Genomic DNA, 13,491 nt, shown 5'->3' with positions numbered 1-13,491 from the left:
TCTCCCAAGCGGAATTTCTTGGCGGTGTGGCGCCGGAGGGCGTGCCGGCCGGCAGCTGGACTAACTTTGGAGTTATTGAAAAATGATGAGTAATCGTCTCATTTTGCATCCAAGAACAACTATGTCAACATAGCCAACTTCGTAAATCTTACAAAATAATGTCCGACAAGAAGATAAGTGGCCCAACACCAATAAAAATGCAACTTATTACAAAACTAAAGAAAATACAAAATGCACACAACATGCATAGATCATTCTCCCTGCAGCAGTGTCCACGTACGCATGCGCAAACGGCGCTAGAAAGAAACCTCCATCTTTTTGGATCGAAAACTCTAAGCCTTGAGCGGCTTGCAGACGACGTTGGCGTGCGTGCGGATCTGGTTGCTGAACTGGCCGGGCTTCTCGGTGGTGTCGATCTTGGCCTGCCCCGGCGGCGGCAGCAGCTGGAAGTTCTGCACCATGTTTCCGAGCGTAATGCCGATGATGGGCAGCGCTAGGATGATCCCGGGGCAGTTTCGCCGGCCAACACCAAAGGGTACAAAGCGGAAGTCATTGCCGTGAGCCTGGACGGCCTTCTCCTCCTCGAGGAACCGCTCCGGCCTGAACTCGTCGGACCTCAACCAGCGCTTGGGGTCGTTGGCGAGGAACCAGGCGTTCACCAGGATCTTGGACTCGGCAGGGATGTCGTAGCCGGCCAGCTTGGCCTCCTTGAGGTTCATGTGTGGCACGAGCAGCGGGATGGCCATGCGGAGGCGGAGAGTCTCCTTCACGACGGACTGCAGGTAGGGGAGGCGCTCCAGGTCGGGCTCTGTCACTGCCATGTTGGGGCCAAGCACGGCAGCAATCTCGTTGCGCAGCTTCGACTGGACGTCAGGGTGGTTCACCAGCTCAGCAATGCCCCATTCGATTGACCACAGCGTCGTCTCGATGGCTGGAAAGAATTAACCCAAATTAGCACCTTGCGAATATTTGTACTAGTATGGATGAATGTATACTGATTTTATTTTGCAAATCCTAGCAAGAGACAAGTCTACGAATGCTGCTGTTAAAATTTAAAACTCAAAGCCGTAAGGAAAAAGTCTACTACTCCAGTCATGGCTACCATTTCATTCAGATATTATATGAAGAGTATTGTTATTAGGGACAGGGGTGACATGAATTGTAAATTACCCAGTAATGGCTACCATTTCATTCCTATATTATCCATGTTTAGTGTACTCCTAGCACGTTGAATGAATGATACTAAATCAGAAAGAAAAAGTCTTCGTGAAAAAAGTCACATTTCAGCTGCTCATCAAGAACTGAACAAAACTAGCCGTGCAATTTAATTCTTTGTCCATCATTCAGGGCACGTATTATTTCATATACTTTCTAGATTATTATAACGTTTGAAATAAAAATACTGTTTTTCTGAATTTGATTTGATGACTTATTGAGAGAAATTTTGTTCACTGATAGGATCTGCTAGAGGTTTTTAAATTCTCTTCATGTAATGAATAAGGATATTTAACATATTAACTTCAAACAAAGTTCGAAGGAAAATCTTTTGCAATTCTAGTTTAAGGTATAGGGGTTTTGACATTGTGGTGATATGTCCACTTAGTTTGAAATTTAGTTTGAAACTGAAGATTTGTTTACTCTATCTCTTTTCTTTGTCTTATCGATAGCTTTTTCAGAAACCATATATTTTTATATCGCTTTATACTTGTTTCCAATCGTGTGTGCTACTTATGTTCAAAAGAAAGGGTCCTCAACTATAACATCTTGACGACTTCACTACAGCCATATGACTACGTACTTAACAATATAAACCTAGTCCCCTTCTGAAACTTGTTTATTTCAACACGCATTGGTCGAGTGCACCCTGTATATTTACTTATAATAAATTTTACCTGCAACGTTGATGTTTTCGACGATGTAGAGGACGTTGTCGTGGTTGATCTCGCCCTTCCTTTCGGCCTCGAGGATATGGTCCATGGCGCACTTGATCTCACCACTCTGCTCCAACTCCTTCCTGCAGTTATCATACATGCATGGAACACGCATATTAATTTTTGAACTGGACAAGCAACTGATGACGCGCTTCCCATACGCTGAAAGTGCAAATGCTGGTTGTTTACATGACATGGTCCATCAGATTGTGGGGATTAAAGTAAGTCGATGGCGATCTGCAGGTAGACAGTGATAGGATGCTTGGGCTAGAAACCACGAGCGAGTCAACTCTAGCTAGGTGCACAACTTGTTCCCATAATTTAAGCTTGGCTGCTTCACATCGTTAGCATTGACGACCGAAGGGCAGATCTGGATCCCACCTCAGCCTCTTGGTCAAACAAAAACGTAGCCAACAAGTGCACGTACTACCAAACTCCCTCTGGCCGGAGCATTGCAAGTTTGCAACACTGGTCCAGTACCATGCAAACTAAAAAATTAACTCGTGCTCCCTATATTTCATAATCTTTGTCATGGTTTTAGTTCAAATCTAAACTAAAACAACGACAAAAATTATGGAACAAGGGAGTACCAAGTACAAAGTGGACGATCATTTGGTAGCTAAAAGTGACATGCATTATACCGGCCATTGACATTGTGCTGAGTCTACGATTTAAGAGTAGTACTTACTATAGATCTCGAACCAGAGGTATATACTAGGGCAGATCTAGATCACACATCTTCGACCTCATCGAACCGAAGCCTAGCTAACATTTAAACGTACATACCCGAGCTCCATTTTGAATTCTAGCATGTACGTAAGTGTGCCAATTGTCTACTTGCTAAATGTGACATCGATTACCACAATGTTTGTCCTGAGACTACCATGTTCGATGTAAGAGTACTTACTTGCGTGGTGTGACGAATTCGTCCTCGAAGACTTTCATCCTCTTGGTCTTGAGATTGGTGCAGCGTTTGAGGTAGCCCCGGAGGAATGGGCGGAGGAAGGGGATGAAGTCGCCGTAGTTGTAGTCGAAGCTCTGGGAGAGGATGCTGCGCTCGGCGTTGAGCGCCCTGAGCCTGTTGAAGAGCGGGTCGGCCATGGACTCGAACCGGCGGTCGAACATGATGCGGAACATGTCGTTGTACATCATCAGCTGCAGCCTGCGGCGGATCACCACCCCCGTCGTCGCCGACGCCGGGTCGGCCCTCACATCCTCCACCACCAGCCTCGCCTCCTCCTCCCACCCGACGCGGTTCTGCGCCACCACCTTGCTGGTGAAGAAGGGCACGGTCATGATGCGCCGCATCTTGCGCCAGTGGTCGCCGTACACGGTGAACACCATGTCCTGCCCCTTGCCGGTGAAGATGTCGAAGACGGCGTTGCGGGTGCGGGAGCCGAACTCCACGCCCTGGGTGTGGAGGACCTCCTTGGCCAGCTCGGGGCTGGAGACGACCACCAGGTTGCGGACGCCCATGCGGAGGTGGAACACCTCGCCGAAACGCTTGGCCAAGCCCATCAGGTTGCGGTGGTTCAGGTCATCGCCGACCTGGAGCCAGTTGCCCACGATGGGGTAACCGGACGGGCCCGGAGGGAGCTTGAAGCGCTTACCGGTGAGCTTGGCGACGACGATGGCGAGCACCGCTGCCGCGAAGAGGCCCAGTAGGGCCTTCTCCAGGAGGTTGACGTCCATCGTTGGTAGGTGGCTGTGGAACTGGCGCTGCACAGGAGTTTAGACTGATGGATATGACTGAGGAAACGATGACGATTTTATAGAGATCGATGGAGGGAACAGATTCAGATTTTATTTCATCAAGTGGGATACCGCGATTCCGTTGACCACTTAGCAGAGCGATTGTTAGTGCTGCAAACTTGGTGCCAGCTAAATGTCTTATTTCAGTTTAGTCCGAGACTCTAAATAAGCCAATCCTAGCCAATTGTAGGTGTAGACCAAGCGGTAAGTTCATAGAGTGGTGGGATGGCACGATCTTGTACAATTGGGCCATGTTTGCTCACGTATTTTGTTCTGTAGAGAAGAGTAGATAGGGGCATTGCAGTTGCCCGTTCCAGAGTACTGAACTCTGGTTTATCGGAAAAAAAGAGTACTGAACTGTATTTTATGTCCAGAAGAAGTTATAAGATTCTTCTATACTCTGATTTATTCGATGGACCCGGAGTCGCTCCCGCCAAACTGCCTCTACTACATCACTTCACCCTAAGAGTCCCAATTCAACAAGAATTTTTTTGGCACATTAGAACGGATAAAATGCCGTGGAAATTGTATTGACCTATGCGATGACATATCCGTTGTCAAAATATTGTCAGCTACAAGAAAAAAAAAAGTATCACTGGGACAGATTGTTATGCATTGTGAATGTAGATCGACGATTCCCCGTCTCTACACACTAGTCGAAAAAAGGCCTTCCATCCCAACCCATTAGTCCTCAAATACTTTGACCCGGGACTAATGGGGTCTTTAGTCCCGGTTCTTCTGGTGAACCGAGACTAATGCTAACCAACCGGGACTAAAGGGCTATGGTGGGCTGCCGGCCGGCGCAGGCCTCTTTAGAAGGCCCTTTAGTCCAGGTTGGTGTCCCCAACCGGGATTAAAGGCTTTTCCTGGTTTTTTACTCCCCCATGCACCCTTCACACACACACACACAGACCCCCCCCCCTGTGGATCGCCTTTTTTTGCTTTGTAAAATACAAAACAAAATGATAGAAAATTCAAAAAATAAAATGTTTTCAGATTCTTGTATGTTATGAAACCTACTATTCGGTGAAATTAAGAAATTCGAATTTTCACTTTTTTTTGCAAAAAAAGTTTGAAAAATGGTAAAACCGCAATAACTTTTGCATACGACGTCGGAAGAAGGGACCAATGTACATGAGAAAAAGTTGAAGTTTTGGTTGAATACTGTGATGCTCCGATGACTCATGTTACAAAAACTAGTTGAGTGCCCGTGCGTTGCCACGACCCTTTTAAATTTCTTTTCTTATAACACATATAGACATAAAATTTGACGTGTGTAGAAAGAGAAAACTACATAGTATTCCAAAAAAAATTGAAATTATGGTTTTATTAAATTGTAGTTCAATAAGAAACTATAATCCAGCATCATAAGCATACAAACCAATAACTCATCTAATTTTCTCTTATTGAGCAAGATTCCAAATTGCTCACATCCTAGAGATGGCTTCAATCAGAAGTCTTTTTCATGTTGGTGTACAAGTTCCCATCCTTCAGCGTCTTGTTTATAGCCTGAACATCTGTAGCTACAGCTCCGAACACCTAAATTTTTCTCTCTAACCTGAACATCATCCTCGATAGATTCTCTATTTCTCTTAAATTTGCCTTCTTCTATAAATTGAATATGACGCTGGGACTTGCTAGCAGCAATAATATGATCAAATATTGTAGTATCAACTTCAACATCAGAGTTCACCACAATAGTTAAATCCTAATATCTGAGGGTGTAATGTAAGCCAACATAAATAAAATAAAATAAATTGAATACCCCCTATCCAAACTCTATAAAACCAGCACAATGAATAAGTTGCACAGAAAGATGCATAGAAACATGAAATAAAGAGAACCCAAGTACCTGCATTTCACCAAGTAGGCAATGCGCATTGGAACCATTCTTTCTTTCTTTGTGGTGTCACTTTTTCGAATCGCCTTCCTATGACTCTTCTAACTCAAATCCATGTCCAAACTACAAGAAGCATCAGTAAACCAGATTTAATATCAACCATTTTAGATCCAGCTTCATAAAGAAGGCCACTCATGTTAGAAAATACAACATGCACAGGTTATTCTGATAATTCTCAAGAATATTTATGCGAATGGGGGGCAGGTGTTTGTTGGAGAGGGAATCATAGCTTCCTGGCCCACCACTCACAGGAAAGAAAGCATCGACACATGGAAATGACCAAGTTTTTTCCCCAGTACACATGTAAACATGATGCAAATAAATATTCCAACGTTTTTTCTATGAAAAGACTACATTAATTGCACCTCTATCATAAAACATACCTTAGGTTGATAGCCTACCAGCATCCTATGTTGGATAGTAGTAAGGATCATACGACAAAGAAAAAGAAGTACAAATGTGACATATGTGAAGGAACATAGAACTAAAAGGTAACATATGAATGTAATTTATCTTTTCTTTACCTCTAGTCATGATATTTTGGTTCCATCACTTGATAAGTTTCATTAAAAGCTTCTTAATATGAATCTTCGAGGTCCTTGCTAGCTCCAAGCCACTATAGAAATATGTAGGCATAAATTGTGCATAAAAAGGACAAGAGTAGCGATAAATCGTTATACATCATGTAATTCAAAGTATCTATTAATCTGTCTTTTACAATGCGAATCTTCAATGGAAAGAAACACAATGGTAAAATCACCTCTTTGTGAGCAAGGATTTTCCTGCTGAAACCATCATGTGATTGATTTGTAAATTGGATGTCATGGCACCTCCAGAATCCTATACATCACGGAATGTGCCCTTCGTAAAACCACAAGAAACATACAGTGATGAAGCAATAAGGGCAGGCAATGTTCTGTATTGGCTCAAAAAAGGATGAATTATTTTAGCGAAACTAACTGGAAAATGGCATCATTATCATTGTTCTTTGTGCTTGCTATTACACAACCTAACCATAATCTATTCAGAGATAACAACTCACTATCCAATTTTAGAAAACTTTGACTTTTGAGTGATATCCAACAATATACGTGTATTATAGTCCAAGAAGACTCTGAAGTAGGTTCTCAATTAACAACACTTGTACACGATTGTGTAAATGAAGAAGTGCCGCGGTGATCCTTCCGTTTCATACCTGTTGAAGGGAGAGCCTTGGCATGGGATGTAGGTTTAATTAGTCGCCACATGAGAGTGATGAAGAAGGGGCCGGATGTAAGCTGCTGGTGCTAGGGAAGGGTACTTCTTTGATAACCTTTTGTAGCATCATCTTCATTTAGGTGCAAACAAAGATTGGATTAGGATCAAATAAAATGCAATTTGCAATCTAAGAGAAGCAAGAGGAAGTGGTGATTTGGAAGGAACCAGCTTCTTGTAGATGTTGAAAGAGATATTAAGTAGGTAGGTACCAGATTGGAAACAAACCATCCTGCAACGTCCACGGAATGCAGCGTCCGCCGAAGGTGACTCTGCCGCTGCCTTTTCCATCTCGTGAATGTACTTGTTGTTGCCGCGGGAAGTAGCTCGCAGGGCTGCGGAGGTGGCTGTGGGACGTGGGTGCTACTGTAGACGGAGGATGAAGCGTCTGCTGCATGGAATGATGATGGCGGCTTTGAATCCTCGAAGGTTGTGGCTTGGAGACGTAGAGAAGCAGATGCATGGGTACATGGACAATGACGACAAAGTTCCTGCTTGGGCACTGGAAGCAGCGTTCCTGCTTGGTGCGATGGCGAGATGGGAGCACCGGCTTGAGATGGTTGTGAGATTATTGTTTTTCGAGGCAAGGAAAGGTATCTTTCCTAATTGATTGCCGGGTGGAGAGATAGGAGCATAATTTTGTGATTGATATATCTTTCCTAATTTGTACCGTGAGATGGTTATGAGCATGTTTCGTAGGGGCAAGGTAATACTATATCTTTCCTAATTTGTACTGTGATTGATTGATTGTATACATGATTGATTGATACGTGCGTTGAGCAAGGGAAGGAGAGACGACTTGCCTTATAATTAGATCAGTCGATTGGATGTTAACCGGAGATCATAAGATTATATTGTATGGTCAAGGTGCTCCAAATTTCCTTCACCAAACACGTTGTACGACCTACGACCAATTCCAATATAATAGTATAGAAAACCTTTAGGTGAGACAAGGCCGGTTCTTTAAATGGTGATGCCAAGAATAAGTTGCACAAAAAAGCTTTAGAAGTCGTTGTAATAAAACCCCCTACCTATAACGGCTTCCTAATAAAAAAATGCAACTATGACGGCCAATGGTAATAAAAGCTACGAATAAACCAAATGGAATAGAAACGGATTAAGATACTGATGGAACCACAGAGTAAGATCAGTGATTTAGGTAGAGAAAGAGGGGGAGAGGGAGATAGAGGGCTAGTTTGGGCCTTGCAAAGACCAGCGAAGGTGGGTTTCTTGAATTTTATTCCGATGATATATACAAAAATATTACCTTAACGAGTTGTATTGCATCATGAAAATCCAAGGCAATCGTGAAATAGGAAACCATATATACCTTTTTTGCTGCAAATTTTAGTTATGTTTAACTAATTTTCTCATGAAAGCCATCGCCTAGAATCTCAACCTTTTTGTTTAGGTGAAAAGATCATTAATTTTGAGTTATTGATGTATTTATTTCTGAGGATGATCTAGCATGTTTTTACAAACATACATATATATCAACTCAAAGTTTTAGGTCTATGTCGGTTTGACTTTTTGTAATTGGTGTAAAATTATGTATAGACAATAATTGAACGTCCTATTAACTGAAGTTTAGATACATCAGGTGAACATTTAACCCATAAGGAGGGTTGTTCTATTCCTTGCAAGTGAGTGAGAAGAGAGAGATCCCTCGCGCACTCCTCCTCCTTCACCGCCCGCCTTGTCATGACACGGCGCATCATCGAGTGCGGAAATCTCGCTGAGCCGACCTTAGTGTTGTGGCCCATGACTTTCCCAAACCGAACTGTATAGGCTCGGGCGGGAACCCTAGCCTACACACAACACATGTGTGTCTTCCTCCTTCCAGAACCTTGTGCCACTGCGATAATCTTCCTTATCCCATCCTTTGGCGTAAACCGATAGCTGGGACCACTAGTGGAAAACGGGGCTTCAGGCCCGGTTCGTTTGGGCCATCAGTCCCGGTTTCCAAACCGGGACCAAAGAGGCGGGACTAAAGGGCCCCCCTTTAGTCCCGGTTTAAATATGCACCGGGTCCAAAGGCCCCGCCACGTGGTGCGGCCAGGGTGCTCGTGGTGGAGGACCTTTGGTCCCGGTTCGTAGTACGAACCGGGACTGGAGGGTCTCTGCCGCGGCAGAAAATTGCCGTTTCTCTGACGCGGCACAGGTTTAGGGTGGAGCAGCGTTTCTCTGCCGCGGCAGAGTTTCAGCAATGCATACATCATTCAAGAAAACCACAAAACATCGTCATGAATATATAGACATCATCAACAGTACACGTAATGCATGCATATTTATAATATAAAGTCGGACCTCTTTACTAAATCTATCTCCACAATAATGCGTAACCACTACGTCGTTCAAGATCTACGAACTGCCGATAGTACTCTCCATTTGGGGCAAGGGCCTTGTTAAGAAAGAATCCCGCGAGTTCCTCTTGAATTGCTCGTATGCGATCCTCCGTTATGAGAGAGTCCCGCAGGCTTATCATCTATATTAAAAAAAAGAGATCAATATATATGAATGGAACTCAATACAATTGATGGTAATAAGATTGATTGTGAAATATTATTCACGTACACGAGTGTGGTGTATAGCGTCCTCCGCATCCCTGTGACTTGCCATCTCACGAATGAAGTCGCAGACGTAGTATCCACATAAGTTATTCCCGGATTCCTGCCTCATACACTTTACGAAAAAATAGTTCGATCAAACGAATAATCAAGCATCGTATTGAAAGAAAATATCAAAGAGATTCACGGACATAGCTATATATATAGTACTACTTACAGTGGTAATCTTTAAATGTAAGCTCCGGTTTCCATTTACCCGGAACAGTATTGATGAACCGTTTCCAAGCCCTGCCCGGCAAAGAAAAAATGAGTAAATGAGTTATTGATTAGTTGATGATATCGTCGAATTAGAACAGATGAAGATGCCGATACGAAATTTATTGAAATTACCTCTGGAGGATGGCAGCCATGTTCGCCCATTCCGCATGTTCTTTACGTTTCGAGTCCATGACAAGTACGACTCCTTTCTTAAGATCAATGATTAGGAGAATAAAGTGGAAGCTGCACAAGCATAGCTCAATGATTACGAGAATAAAGTAGAAGCTGCACAAGCATAATGTATGTTATAACACTCACTTAAAGTTGTAGGGAAAGTATATATCCTCTTTGTTTGCCTGCTTCTGTAAAAACAGTAGCATGTTGTCCTCTGTGTCCTTGGGGTACTGTCGAATCGTAACTTCATGAACTGTGTTTGGGTTAACGAACCCGATGTCATGGAGCTTGCCTCTTTTGCATTCGAGCTTCTTCATTCTGCATAATTAATATATAGCGTACACAAAGAATATAGTGAGGATAATTGTTAGTGCAAATGAATGAGCTGAGCTACAGACTTAATTACATAAATAAATCACTTACAGGAAGTAGCAACTGATGACAGATTTGTCGAGGGCGTCTTGATTGAATAACTGAAACGGTTCTTCTAACTCAAGGTTTATCTCCTCCCGCCCCCGGAAGTAATGCTCGTCTCTAAGATGCACCGTGAGGTAGCGATCACTCCTTCGACAGGCCGCCAAGTACCATTCATGCAACCTTCGCATCTGAGTCCCTAGACGCGCGAGCTGGCCAGGTTTGACGAGATCATATCCATATCTATACTTGTTAGTGACGACTTCAGCCGTAGGAAAGTAATCTTGGTACTGTACATCTGCTCCATGACCTCTAGCTTCCCGTTCGATCATCGATGCCGTCTCTGGATCATCATAGGAATGCACGACGAAGTGGGGTACCGACTGATTACCCTGTTGCCCAAGCTGGGCAATTTTTCTCTCTTTTCTCGCTCTAGAGGACTGTCCAAGAGAGCGGTCATAATCAGCTGCCAACTCAGCTTTCTTTGCTCTCGTCTCGGCAAAGTGCTTCACTGTATGCGGTGGTATAAACATCTTCTTCGGCACAAGAAACGCCTTTTGCTCATCAGTCTGCTGATGTGGTAACAACTCTGGAGTCTGTGCCCTCATCGGAGATGATGATCTCTTCGGAGCTGTAGGAGGTGCCGCGGTTAGCTTCCTCTTTTGCTTAGGTGGAGGCGGCGGAGTCTCCTGACGAGGAGGAGGAGGCGGTGGAGTATTCTCACGCACAGGGGAATCATCATCGCGCAGAGGAGAATCATCACGCGGAGGAGACTTCTCATGCACAGGGGAATCATCATCGCGCAGAGGAGAATCATCACACAGAGGAGACTGCGCAGGCGGCGGAGGAGGCAGAGGAGGCGGCCTGCTTGGTGGCTTCTCACCTGGAAACACAATGTTCTCCTTCCGCCATTGCACGGTGGTTCTATGGGCTTCTCCCAGTTTTGTGATTTCCCCATCTTCACCTCGCAGGTTGCTCAAGGACCAACCGCTCATAATCTCTCATCACTTCATCCACCATCACAACAGCAAAGTCGTGTTGGACCGGACGGCAATGGTAAGTCCTTGTAGGTAAGAGAATGCCGACCGCTGCCTTGAAGGATAGGTTGAAACATTTAACATGCAGCTCACAAGGACGGCTCTCAGTGAGATCATCCACGGGGGGGTAGCGAGGAGGCTCGACCACCTGGTCATCATCATTATCCTGCTGAGTGGAAGCCACACTGCTTTTTCAGTGTTGAGATTGCAGCGGGACGATAGCATCGACCAATGCAGGATCTACATGCTGCGCCTGAGCCATCTGGGATGTAAGTGCTTGGGTTACTAGGGCAAATTGGGCTTTCATGGCGCTCATAGAATCCTCTAAGGACGCTATGTGATCTGTTTCCCTTGCCTTTCTCCTCTCATGGCTTCTATCAGGAAATCTCTTCCTTTCCGCAGGAAAGCCATACTTCCACGGAACGGAGCCTTCTGTGCCCCGTGTTCGTCCGCCGTGTTCTTTGTTTCCAAGGGCGCGTGTTAGCTCATCGTTCTCTCTTTCGTGCTGGAACCTCCCCTCCTCCACGTCTGTATGTGCTTGTTCTAGGGCTTCAATGGGGGTACTTCAGATGTGCTTTCTTATAGATACACTTCCCTGTTTCTGGGTGCAACCTTCCCCCAATCCCGTAGAACCACTCCTTCGATCGTTCTGTCCAATCGTGTGTCCCTAATCAGATCCCTTTCCCGATCAGTTCCGCCTCAGCTGCCTGCCACTTAGGACGGTTAGCCCTGTATCCACCTGGACCCAAAATTTGGTGATATTTCTTCAACGCAGCATTTGCCTTATTTGTTGCCGACCTTTTCTTAAATTCTTCTGACTCCGTGTTGTACTTCACGAATTTGCCCCAGTGAGCTTTTACCTTCTCACTGTCCGGAGTCTTCTTTTTCTTGATAAAGCCGCGCAATCTTTTCTTGTGGTTCTTGAATAGTTCGGCCATCTTCTTCATAGCAAAGTCACGGACTGCCTTCTCCATCTTTGCCTTTTCATTGGCATCCTCCTCTGGAGGTACTATGTTGAAATATGACATGAGCTTGTTCAGAATGCTGCGTTTGGCTACATCATCGATATAAAGACCTTGAGCTGCTTCCTCTGCAGATAGTTCTCGTCCCTTCGGCTTGTGCCATTCTCGAACGGTGATCGGGATGCAGTCCCTAACAAGCACTCCGCATTGACTTATAGGTTTTTTTGCAGACTTCTCGGGAGCAATCGGTCGGCCACTCTGATCGATTTCGAGGATGTCATGCCTAACACCGTCGGCCAACGATTTGGCCGGGCCTCGCTTCGACTTTACAGAAGAATTGCACGATCCGGAGGGCTAAAAAGAAATAATTCATCATCAATATATATATTAGTTAATGCATCTAGTCAGCAGCGGCTTAATTTATATACCTCGGTGATAACTACGGTTCCATCACCGGAGCCATTATGATCTTCTTCCTCACTGGAGCCATCTTCTCTTCGGTCAATATTCTCCGCTCCCTCACCGGAGTCATTCAAAAAAGTTGCGGTGACATCGTCACCGCCATCATCCGGAATACCGTCGTCGCCATCATCCAGAGTACCGTTTTTTATGAGGTTAGCCATGAATTCTTCTTGGGCTTCGTCTCTGTGTCCCTCCATGCTTTCTGCAATGACTTGCAAAGTTCTAGGCTGGAACCATCATATGATCACATATATAGATATTAATTAAGGATAATGCAGAAAACTGAAATTGGAGTTACATATATAGTTATTAATTAAGGATCGATAATGTAGTGCTGAAAGCAGATAGTGCAGTTACATGCATACATAGATCTTATTTAACCCTAATACATCGATCACTACTAGAACCTCTCAACGGCGCCGACCGGGTGCTGAACCGCGCCGGCTGAACACCCAAAGCCACGAAACAGTAACATGGTCATAGCTAATGTGAGATCCCTGCATAACTGACCATCCGGTCCTATACATGGTGTCTAACGCATACATGTAACGGCGAACGTGCTCGTCCTCCTCTATAATGCGCTGAGCTACCACCTCCTGCGGGGCCGGCTCCCTCTGAAACGACCGTGGCCCACGCGACCTCCACCAGCGATTATCCGGGTCGACGACGGGACCCAGATTCCGCACCAAGGTGCGCGCCCCGGAAGATAACACCTCCCAGTGCCACCCCGGCGGAGCCCAGTCCCGGACCTCCCCCATCGACAGCATCTGCTCCAGAATG

At 44.9% G+C, this 13,491-nt stretch overlaps 1 protein-coding gene across 1 annotated transcript; it reads right to left on the bottom strand.

The window, feature by feature from the left end:
* Window positions 1–332: 332 nt before the first annotated feature.
* Window positions 333–3,623, bottom strand: LOC124668244 (trans-cinnamate 4-monooxygenase-like). Its single transcript, XM_047205417.1, has 3 exons — window positions 2,839–3,623; window positions 1,893–2,014; window positions 333–931 (listed from the first exon to the last, which is right to left on the bottom strand). Exons 1-3 carry the CDS (start codon window positions 3,621–3,623, stop codon window positions 333–335), a joined length of 1,506 nt encoding a protein of 501 aa, XP_047061373.1.
* Between the last annotated feature and the right edge of the window lie 9,868 nt (window positions 3,624–13,491).

The sequence above is a fragment of the Lolium rigidum genome, chromosome 6, assembly GCF_022539505.1.
Source record: "Lolium rigidum isolate FL_2022 chromosome 6, APGP_CSIRO_Lrig_0.1, whole genome shotgun sequence".
Taxonomy (NCBI): Eukaryota; Viridiplantae; Streptophyta; class Magnoliopsida; order Poales; family Poaceae; genus Lolium; species Lolium rigidum.
The sequence above is the reverse complement of the archived record's forward strand: the minus strand, read 5'-3'. Positions and strand labels throughout refer to the sequence as shown.

Excerpts from the sequence above, each read along its gene's own strand:
- LOC124668244 (XM_047205417.1), bottom strand. The coding sequence starts at position 3,623 with ATGGACGTCAACCTCCTGGAGAAGGCCCTACTGGGCCTCTTCGCGGCA. Across the intron at positions 2,015-2,838 it reads GAATTCGTCACACCACGCAA|GAAGGAGTTGGAGCAGAGTG; the intron begins GTAAGTACTCTT and ends TGATAACTGCAG. Across the intron at positions 932-1,892 it reads CGAAAACATCAACGTTGCAG|CCATCGAGACGACGCTGTGG; the intron begins GTAAAATTTATT and ends AATTCTTTCCAG.